Source organism: Paramacrobiotus metropolitanus, unplaced genomic scaffold, assembly GCF_019649055.1.
Source record: "Paramacrobiotus metropolitanus isolate TYO unplaced genomic scaffold, Prichtersi_v1.0 Parri_scaffold0000124, whole genome shotgun sequence".
NCBI lineage: Eukaryota > Metazoa > Tardigrada > Eutardigrada > Parachela > Macrobiotidae > Paramacrobiotus > Paramacrobiotus metropolitanus.
This window is the reverse complement of record NW_026570344.1, coordinates 245,822-257,101: the sequence shown is the minus strand read 5'-3', so window position 1 is coordinate 257,101 and position 11,280 is coordinate 245,822. Positions and strand designations below refer to the sequence as shown.

The 11,280-nt window shown below is 42.0% G+C and overlaps 1 protein-coding gene across 1 annotated transcript; it reads right to left on the bottom strand.

Annotated features, from left to right (window-relative positions):
• Positions 1 to 269: 269 nt before the first annotated feature.
• On the bottom strand, positions 270 to 11,092 carry LOC129598545 (ovochymase-like). The gene is made up of 33 exons (XM_055496511.1): positions 10,857 to 11,092; positions 10,566 to 10,702; positions 10,287 to 10,449; positions 10,041 to 10,124; positions 9,882 to 9,909; positions 9,552 to 9,801; positions 9,311 to 9,490; positions 9,183 to 9,240; positions 9,035 to 9,121; positions 8,841 to 8,956; positions 8,629 to 8,715; positions 8,517 to 8,560; positions 8,158 to 8,329; positions 7,636 to 7,856; positions 7,366 to 7,452; positions 7,163 to 7,237; positions 6,904 to 6,941; positions 5,689 to 5,822; positions 4,949 to 5,120; positions 4,800 to 4,874; positions 4,705 to 4,726; positions 4,411 to 4,615; positions 4,253 to 4,331; positions 4,069 to 4,145; positions 3,927 to 3,981; positions 3,775 to 3,861; positions 3,579 to 3,697; positions 3,415 to 3,504; positions 3,260 to 3,309; positions 2,959 to 3,112; positions 1,724 to 1,971; positions 1,127 to 1,225; positions 270 to 1,007 (listed from the first exon to the last, which is right to left on the bottom strand). Exons 1-33 carry the CDS (start codon positions 10,912 to 10,914, stop codon positions 911 to 913), a joined length of 3,648 nt encoding a protein of 1,215 aa, XP_055352486.1. The 5' UTR covers positions 10,915 to 11,092; the 3' UTR covers positions 270 to 910.
• Positions 11,093 to 11,280: the final 188 nt, after the last annotated feature.

Here is an 11,280-nt window from a genome sequence, read left to right as displayed (position 1 = left end):
GCTGGTAGTGGGGCGTAATGGGCATTTATCGGAGACATTGTGATATCGGCGAAATAAAAATTCCAAAACGTTTAAACACAAACTGTTTGAGAATAACCTGGCTATAAAATGGTAGCTACGGGTAGAACTTCAAAAACTGGTAGGAATTCGCAGTCACTTATTGTTAGTTTTAGCAAATGAATACATCTGATTGTGAACGTGGAAGCTTTCCCGCTCACATGCTTTACAGGTTACATGTTAGACAGCGATCCAGACTGGAAACGATTCGGGACGTTCTCGAATTTGTACGTAGTAGAAGTTCGCACCAGCCATGTACAGTTGCAGTAGTAAGTTTTCACACGAGCGACGACTGGATTAATTAGGTGCATGTTGAAAAACGTCGGTTTGCTTTACCAAAGAGTGATACTTCTGTACTTACGTCGCTACTCGTATTAAATTAAGGGTGCACGATACCTCACCATAAAATCGACATAAATACAGTGCATATGTACAGTACAACTTCCGAAAAAACAATGCCCTGAGAGCTTGGTTTGAGGATTCTTCTGATACCCGGAAACTCAATATCCGCTCAATTGCCTCAAATTAATAATTTGTTGTCTCAAATTAATAATATACGCGCATGTATTCACCGAGTACACTCGACGATACTCAACATGCACAACTTTCAGTGCCAGACTTAACTAATATTAAGGAAGCAACACCGAAATGATAATGATTTTGGTCGGTTTTCAAAAGTTTTAATTATTGACTTAAAAAACGAGGAACTGGTTCACAAGAACAATCAATGTATGTTTTATGTACTGAGAACGGACAAAACCCATACACCAATGTTGCGGAGATGGACATTCTTTTGCCGATCCGGAGCCACGAGTACCAAATTTTACCGAAACTCTGTTTAACAGCTCTAGATCTACGATGTTGACATGACAACTTCAGCAATCCAGTCCACGGCCGCCGAAACTTTGTCGAATAAGTTTGGTCCGGTGCAAGTAGTGGAAAACCAATCCCTGTAAACAGAATATATGAATAAAAATTTCCTGAAGGGCTTCATTTGTCTCGTAAGCTCATAGTAATGCAGTTATAGGCGGATGGCAAGACATGCCGAAAATTAACGTCTTTGTCTTACTCTCCGCGCAACACCCCGACTATTTCCCATCGATCGGGATCTCCAGGAACAGGACAGACCAAAGCTCCTCCTTTGTCGTAAGAGTAGTAACTACTGCAACTAAATGAACAGCAACGTAAAGACTAATGTGCAACGCAGCGTTTTTCCTTATGATCGAATTGAACATGTTTAGCTACAAACCGACTCAAAACGAAACACTAGGTAACTAGCAGATCAAAATGTGCAACGCTGTACATGGACTGGAGGATATCGTCTGAACGCCACCAAATTAAAAGGCAGTATTAGGTCAAGGCGTCCCAAAAACTAGAAAACTGTTGATTGTAAAAGAAGCAAAATTAAGTGCTTTGTATCACAAGCACGGCTTGCAATAGAAACAGCCATCTAAGGGGTAAATACTAAATACTCGTATGTAGTTCTACAAGTACAATATTTTCAGTCATGATGGTTAGTGAAAGGTAGTGTCTGAACACTATTCTCTCCACGTACGCTTAAACAGAACACTCTAAAATGACGAATTCATTATTCTAATGTTTCTAATGTCATTATCTTTGGACATTACAATGGACAGCTATTTATGAGCTGTGAAGACCTGCTTACCCGTAGTTCTCTGGTCCACCGGCACATATGAGGTGGGTCGATGTCACATTCGGAAGTACACCACACTCCTCGGCATTGCGGATTATCATCGCAGTGTACCGCAGTGCGCCTCTCTCCTCGCCCCACCATTCTCCGCCAAACCATCCTACAGCAGAATCTTCCCATCCTGCCAAGTAACAGTGCGTTCCAACAGGAACGCTGCGGGTACCCAGGCACACGGGTTGCACATTGTCGTTAAGAAATATCGGCTGTGAATGAAAAGACAGCCTAAATACAGATTGGCTTAAGTTTGGTTTTCCACAGCATTACTGAAGTAAGTACTGATGGCCAATCAGTACAACGGAGATGATGTTATGGATAGTTGTTATTGTTAACCGATACTTTTGTACTGCATTTTTCGCTACGTACTGATCAATAAAAATTGGCTACTGTATGAGTACAATTCAACGTCATATGAATCAGAATGTGTACATACAATCTATGTATTATGACTGAAATACAATAATACTATTAACGCAATCGTATTCGTATCACATAATATTGAAAAATAAAGTAAATATTGAAGGTCATAATTATATAGCGGGACGTGCAGCAGTCGTGTATCAACAAGCTGTTGCTCATACATGAAAAGAAATATTGGAATTGTCTGGTCGCTGGCTCCTTGTATGACCATTACGCGTACAGCGCTATGGAGAGGAGGCGACAAGGGGACATTAACGTAGAAAAGGAACTACATGCATACTACAGTCAATATTAAGGAAACGAATCTACAGTTATCCTGGCAAACCAGAACCTTGTTAGCAAGTTAAACACAAATTATCCAACAAGTTTAACACAAATTATCCAACAATGCAATAACAACGTACTGAATGGTTGTGCGCCCATAATTAGCTCCCATTTAAATACGTAAATCCATACATCAGGGTTAAAAAAAGTGTTACTAGTACTTTAATGCACAGTGCCAACTGCAAAGGGCATTCATAATTTTATATATGTACTGTAGGATCCAATGGAAGCACGAAAAGCACTACCGGATAATATAAGACACCGGCACAACTGCAAGTATTTTAGGTAACTCGGTTTAAGGCCCTCAGATTCGGTGCAACGAGCTGATTACACGTACATAAAGTACTGTGTTATGTATACAATGCAGTCCGACAAACTACCTTTCAAGTTAATCATCATTTTTTATAATTGATGCTTTTGAAAATCGTACCGTGAAAATGTTGACGTACCTCTTTGGTTTTGACTAGGCACAGATGCTTGGACTCCGTATACGAACCGTATGAGTAAAACTGCCTTTCAATTGTGTAATTACGAACATTTTGTTCGTGCGAGGTGAGCATATAATGCTGCCCCACTCGGATTTGACTTCGATAAGAGTCTGGTCTAAAAAATTAGCATCAATTATAGGCAGTGTGTGAACACAACTCAAAAAGGTTATGTTTTGTAGGATCACAATGCACAGTCATTGGGTGAGAATGTGATCGGCGACCAGAGAATTAAATGGCAGCAAATGTCGATGTCGATACTTACGACATAAACGAACAGCATTCGCCCGCCGTCAGCACGTAACGATGGTCAATCTACAAGGATAGAATGATAAGGTCTTGTCATTCGTACTATCCTAGTATGCCTTTGTTGCCTCAACAATGGAACCAAGACGCTACGTTTCAGCATTCAGTTCTTACAAGTGTTCCTGCGCAGTCTGGCAGCAAAGACTGCTCTGAGTCCGGGTACAAATAAATAGAGACATGCCAAGGGAAGCTGTGTGGCCGAGCCTATTTAACGTTATTCCATTGCAGGATAATCTTAGCTCTTTCAGACATTGCGGAAACACGGAGACCAAGCCCACCTCAGTGCCTCCCACAACCTTGGTACCACCCACTGGCTGCAGCTGCCACGGTTGTACTGCCGGCACACCGCAGTCACCCAGGCAGTCTTCGTCGGCGCCGTTTGGGCAATCCACTTTACCTGCTCGGCAACGGGCTTGAAAGGTCACAGCTACTAATACAGCATCAATCGAAGTTGAACTTTAATGTAATAATTACCATCGCAAAACATTTCGGGAGAATAGCACGACTCTCCGTGTGGGTCGTTAGGACAGCGAGTATGATTGACGTGCGGACAGTTGGACACTGTAATAACACGGTTGGACAAGATAAACTTCAGGGTGTGTCGGCACACCACGCGTAGTACTTACGCTCCACCTTCAGTCTGAACTCACTCCTACTTGTGGATTGTAGCAGAGTGATGATCTACATAAAACATATCTTACTGGAGGAGACCACAAGAGCTCATAGTACTTTATTGATACACCTGCACACTTTTAAATCTCGACGTACCGCTGTGTTTCCACTGACACGAACAGGTGCAACATCATAATGGCGGACGCCGCACCAGTCCACAACGGTTGTATTGGCTATATAGACACTTGGAAGTATATATAAATAAATTAATACAAACACATAGCAGATCCTGTTTAGCAGAGGATCAACACAAACCACAATTAAAAGAAATTTGCTGTACTTGTGCCATCCACCACGGTCATCGAGTCGCTATAGAGTTGACATTTTCGGCTAGAGCTGCGAATTTCTTCTGGGATGATCTTTGTTTAGAAAGAGTTCATTGTGAAATGTACTGCATATTGTTGCAGTTTTGTATCTTCAGTACTGTGATACGCTTACTTTTATATATCCATGTCCAGATGAAGCGAATATCTTCCATTGGCAAACTGCTGCAGTATACGATGCAAACCGGGGTGAATCGATATATATGGATTTGACATTTACGCCGCCCAGATGGATGTCGCTGCTACAGTTTGCCCACGGACGAGGCATGAGTTCAGTAGGTGCGTCGTCTGTTGCATTAAAAAACATGCGAAATTCGGCTCTGCAAAAAGGCTTAGTAAATTTAACAACACTGCGCAAACTATGAAAACTTAACATTGAAAGTAAAAACATAATCCAAACACTACATACGCGTAGAGCGGAACGGTTTTGCCTGTAAATAAGAGTTTCCACTTACAATTAGCAAATGCACTGCGTGTTTACCCCTACAGATCAAGTGTTCGTACAGAATTCCACAGTTATGACTCCTTCAGATGATGGCAGTATAACCGAGCGGGGCACACCGGTCTGGCAAAGTGGTCCTTTAATTTCAAAGCATTGCGCTAAACTTTGCGAACATTTTGAAGACTCCATAAGCTGGTCAAGTCCGTCGTACCGTAAATCAGCGTGTCACCCAAGTAGTCTGCCGGATATGCACTGTTCCGGCTGCAAACAGACCCATTTCTGGCGCCGTAATACAAATAGAGTGCTTGGTATGGGAGCTGCAGCGTCGAACACGTCGACATGAAGTCCAGTTCGAATCTTGGCGCAAACGATATCAGCAAGTTCTACGGATTCAAACCCAAATTACGAAATCCTACAATACTACTACCTCTGCATTTCAACGTTTTTACGAGTACATTGCGGCAAAAAGTGTTTGTGAGTGCGCGAAAGCGAAAGTTTTCATACATGTACACGGATTTGGTACATGTAAAAGCTTGTCCCGTAATTTCCATCGCATCAGAAAAGAGAAATACACAAATTGCAGGTTACGCCAAAATCCTTACTACGGCGCGCCACGCCACACTAATTAGGCACGTAACATGCATTTGGCTGGCTGGTGGCTTGGTGCACGCCAGATAATTTGATTAGAAATTTAGAATAGTAGTAATTGCCTGGCTGAAGGTGGTTAGAAAACGGCCGGTGCAGTAATGGACAATCTAACTGCGGAGCGCATTTTGGCAATCCGATAATGGCGATAAACGTAGTGAAGTGGCCATCGTTTCAAGCGCAAATTTCGCGCTAGCTGTACCTTTACGATGGAAATTACGGGACAATTTGCAAGCTTGTACCAGCACACTTCTCCTAATATTGATTTTCGCAAATATTCGTTTCGTTTCTCTCAAACGCACTTACGCTGCGATTTGGATTATAAATGGTCCACCGGCATGCTAGTGTCGTGTATCCTGGATTGTACTCGGGATAATCATAATATGGCGATGCAATGCTACCGGAAGAAGCAGTCAGGAACGCTGGCGCTTTGCATCCATCTGTCAGAATGAATGGGCATTATACTGGAAAATTTAGACTTTCGAAGGGGATACATAAATACAGTAATTCATAACCGTATCATACAGTTCAGACAAAAAAATTAATATTGTTATAAATCGCCCATCCCCATGTCATGTGTGCACGATGTTCTTCAGTTTTTCTATGGCCACAGAAAATATCGAAAATGTCACACGTGAGTTTAACACGTGTATGATTTAGAGTAATGCACAGTTACTACAAAAAAAGACAGACTTGTCAAAAGCTTATTTATACAAACAATGCGAGCACCTCCTGCAATGGCTGCACAGCTGGCACTTATGAGGGAGGTGACTAGCAGCCCGATCCGGAGTAGCGGCTCCATTATTTCGACAGGTACTTCCTTTTATCAGAGGCGTACATTCGGAAATATTGACAAATTCGTTCGCAGAGTTTTTAAATTTTGGACCCTACGTAACCTGACGGGAACAACTGAACAAGGACGGACACTTTTATGAACCGGTATCGTTGCTGCATAATGTTCGCTTGCCCGAGACAGGACTGAATGCAAATAAGACCGCGCACTTTTCTTATCGCTTGCGTACTAGACAAGAGTACCCAATTAACAATAGTGCAACGATAGTGCGCGATTGTTCATTTTCAAGAACATCAAACAACAGTTACTAATTGTTCTTCGGGAAATGTGAATGTAGCTGCATCTTTTAACAGAATTAATGTTTATCACAAAAATTAATTGTTTGCGAACATACGCATTAAAAGAAAAACCCTTTCATGGTCTCTACTCATCAAATGCTGCTTATCGGATAAAGGACACAGTGTAAGCGTCAGAAAATGCTTCCTAGCGGCTTTTGTTTGTACTCGTGCTTATGAATCTGAAACTCATTCGATATCATAAATTTCTTATATATTGAATATTTGTCGGTAGATACTGTAGTATAGGAAGGCAAAAAGCTCGTCGGTCTTTGTATACCGAACGGTATTTGGAAATTTGAACTGTACGAAATTCATAAATTATTGTATGGATGCTATGGAGTTTGAGGAGGAACTTGACACTTCCAAGCCAGCACATATTATACGACAAACCGAAGCCGGGGGATTGGCACACGCAGTAAAGTATCAATCTATTAAATAATTCTTCACGCACTGACTTACTTACAAGTATCAACTTTTGAAATTAATATTACCACAAGTTCCACAACAATGCAATACCAACCACAGAGAAAAAAACAACTTCATCTGGTGGCTAGGCATGAAGACCTTAATATTGATAGGTGACTTGAGCGAAGATTTTTATACGATACCGCAGTGAATAAAATCTTTAGTCAACAGATCAGATCAGGACATAACTGTCTCCGCGATCCAGTCTACTGCGTTGGACACTTTGGTGAACCATTGGGCACCTTTTCCGTTCCAGTCACTGAAATTCGATTGGAATGATTAAAACTCGATCCTTTATTTAATAACCAGCTTAGATAACAGAGCTGGGTGACGAAATTTACACAGTTTATAGCAGTAGCATACGTTGCGATAATGCAGCCCACTCACTTGTTGCGGTATACCCCGACCATTTCCCATCGGCCAGGGTCGTTCGGTACAGGACAGACCAGCGCGCCGCCTTGGTCAGCTTTAAAACTACAAAGCAGACATGTGTAAATTGGAATGTATGCCAAAACAGACATGTGTAATTTATGTATGCCTACAAGTTCTTGTCCTACGTAATTCGTATGCGACAGCAGTTTCAGTGGATTCGGTTAGCATTTCAAAAAGCAATTGGAATTCCAGAAAAGTGACCCTTGTGTATCGGTAACTTATTACCCGCCATGATCCGCATCGCCAGCGCAAATTAGATGCGATGTGGAAAAGGTCCCGTTCCACCCGCATTCTTCTGGATTACGAATGGCCATCTGGGTATAATGCAGTGTGTCGCCAATCGATTGGCATTCCGATGCCCAGCCGGCCAAGAAGCAGTGGGTTCCCGTCGGGACATTTCGCATGTTTAAGCATACAGGGCTGACGTCATGATTAAACAACATTGGCTACAAAAGCGAGTGTGAAAGTACGATGACTTATATATTTTCATTCATTTATTTTGACAATAACTTGAATCGGGGCTTGAGAGAGATATCTTTCAATAATATGAGTAAGAAGAGGTTATCTGCAACAGTGTACTTGTATTATTAATCCTGGCTTTTTTGTACCATTTTAACATTTCAACGAAATTTTAAGCCGTATTTTAAGCCGCCGTTTTTTTATGCCAAGGAAACGGCTGCATCAAAACATAGTACAACATGAAAATGTACGCGAAAATAATGATCAGAGCAGATTTACGCAGCTCACCTCCAAGGTTTTTATTGCACATAAGTCATGGGAACTTGATCCAACTGACAACGAATTGCGAGAGACTCTCTGCACGGCATATTCTAGAGCATTTTCGTCGTATTCTTTTGAGAGGTCGTGCTCTCCAACAAGGACTTTTATGCGAGAATGAGAATCGAAGGAAGCCGCAAATCTGCAAGATTAGTAGCTAGGAATACATTTAGATACTCTTCTAGTCTGTGAATCCCATTCGACTTCTGTATATAATATAAAAGCCGATCCCCAGTCCTGACTCCTGGGTATAGAGTTACAGTACTTATACACAAATCACCGTAAAGAGTGGAATTTATAGAGTGCTGCCCAAAGATTGCAATGCTTACCGAAAGCAACACTCTCCCGAAGTGATAATGTAGTGGTGATCGATCTACAAAATAAGAAAGCGCCCCCAATACGCACTGTTTTCAAATTCACCGTTGGACAACCGATCCGTACAATGGTTCCTCCACAATAAGGAATGTGGTCCATAAAACCATCTTTGTACAGCAAAGCAGCATGCCAAGGAAAACTGTGCGGTCGAGCCTGATAAGTCGAACCGGAATTATCGAACGCATCTTGGTTCATGTGATTCAAAGAACAGGACCTTAGCATGTAGTGTACAGGTTCTTAGTTTGCCCGGCGGTACCCACATACAAGTACAGTTGTACCTCAAGGCCACCATATATTCTGTTGGATATTGCTTGCACGTGCCAAGGCTGTACGGCCGGTATACCACAGTCAACGGGACAGTTTTCGTCTACGCCGCTGGGACAGTCCACTTTGCCTGCCATTGGTCTGCACTTTACTACTGTATAGCTCCGATCTTTTTACTCATAACAGTTCAGCGGTACTTGCTATTTACCATCGCAAACCATTTCGGACGAAAAACACGCTTCCCTGGTCGGATCATCCGGACAAGCTATGTGGTTAATGTTGTCGCACTTTGACACTACACGGCACAAAAGTTGTCAGTTTTGATTTACATAATAAGTATGCGAAGGAACACGCACCCTCAACTTTTATCCTGAATTTGGCGTAGTCAGTGTCTTCAGTTTTTAATATGATTGCCTAATAAAATGGAAAAGGCTTGGTATGCTGCTGCGTCTGTCAAAATACACTGTAATACAAAAATGCTTACTGCATTACTCCCGCTAGCGCGCACAGGTGGTTCGTTAACTGGGTTTTCTTTGTTGCACCATTTTGCTATAACGCCGCTACTGTTTTTTGAACTCTCCGTCGCCTCAGAGTCCAGATCCACGATGGCAATGCCATAGTTGCTGCAGTTGCGAATATCAATGCGCATTTCTTCCACGGTGAACTGTGTTTTAAAAAAGAAACGCACTGTTTCCATTTTTTAAGTTCGTTAGTTAAGAGCGTACCTTGAGATAGCCATGACCGGGGACTGCAGAGATATTCCATTGACAGAAGGCCGCATTGCCCGTAAATATAAGGGGATACTCGATGTACATTGTCCTGTTCGTTGATTGGTCCAGGTATACACCTCCACCGCAATTCCGAAACGGTGGCGGTCGTACGGTTGTAGTGCGCACAGTGGTAGTGCGGGGTGTTGTCGTCGTAGGAGGAGGAGGAATTTCATCCGTTGCATTGAAAAACATACGAAACCCTCTCCTGCACAATTTTTATGGCAATGTTTGTGTCAGATCGTCCAGATATTCGAGCACATATGTTAACGCGGAGGGGAGACCTACGTGTTGAAGTTCACATCAGTGCTTGCACCTACAGAGTCCATAAGCAATGATTTTTATAGTACAGAACCATCGGTTGATGTTGCGAATTAAGGTCACTACAAAGAAAAGAGGCTAAAAATTGGAAGATTGATTACGAGATTGATTAAGATTGATTCGTACAGAATTCTACGGTGACGATGCTGTCTCGCGAAGGCTGTATAATAAAGGGCTCCGGAGTTGGCCCGTAACCTTTACACAGGGGTCCTAAAAGACATCGCACATCATGGGAAAATAAAGATAGTCACTGAAAGTTTAAATAATTCGCCGGTTTGGATGAACTCACAGTAGAGAACAGTAATAGTATTCCTATGCATGATTCTGTGAAACGTATCTTGTTTAAACTGGATATGTTGTTTTGATTTGTACCGTAAATCAGTGTGTCATTCACATAGTTTGGAGGAAAAGTTTCTATTTGGCTGCATACTGAGCGGTCCCTGGACCCGGCAAAATAATACAGCGCTTCATAATTGCACGGTCCATTTTCCCAGATGTCCACTTCAAAAACAGGAGCAAACGATATTAGGAGGTTCTGAAGGGGCACCAATTACGAAACTAGTAATTATTTGCGCCATTTTAAAACTGTCACCAAGTTATGGGAAACTGCGACTGTTGTTGCAATGACTAATTTCAACAATTAGTACTCACATTCCTAGTGGGATTGAAAATGGTCCATCGGCATGACAGGTGCGATGGCCGGTTCGATACAAGTTCAGGATAATGATAATATGGCGACTCAATAGCACCGGAAGAAGCTGATAAAAACGCCGGCACCTTGCATCCGTCTGAAGTTAGAGGTGATTACTTAGTACTGAATAAATACTAACAAAACTCTTTTCTATGTACTATATATGTATAGAAAGTAATATTATCAGAGTCGATCGCACTATTTGGGCATTTTGCGAATGTCAGCGATAACGACATTCACAACTTGCCTACCTTGTCCATTAACGAAGGGAACAAAGAAGATCCCTGGTAGCAGTGAGAGCAAATTCATTTCTGGAATTCAGATAAAATATCTGTAGGCATCCTGGCATGCACCATTACTATAGCAGGGGGTTTTATTAGGTGCTGATCAATATTTTGCTTTCCCGATATATTTAAAGAATAAAACTTACGTAAAACACAACCCAGTGCCACTACAGATCGAACAGTCCGGCGTGTGCTATTGTAGAGCGGCACTGCACAACCATAAACGAGCGTGCATATTGTCAAACGAAGATAATAAATTTACTGAAAGAACTCCTCAACGAGACATGTACAGTGAAACAAATGATAAACCGGTGTCTGAATAGAATTATCAAATTTTCCGGCTTTTCTCGTGCCTGGTTATCGCTTTAGATATTCGTATTACAAATCAGCT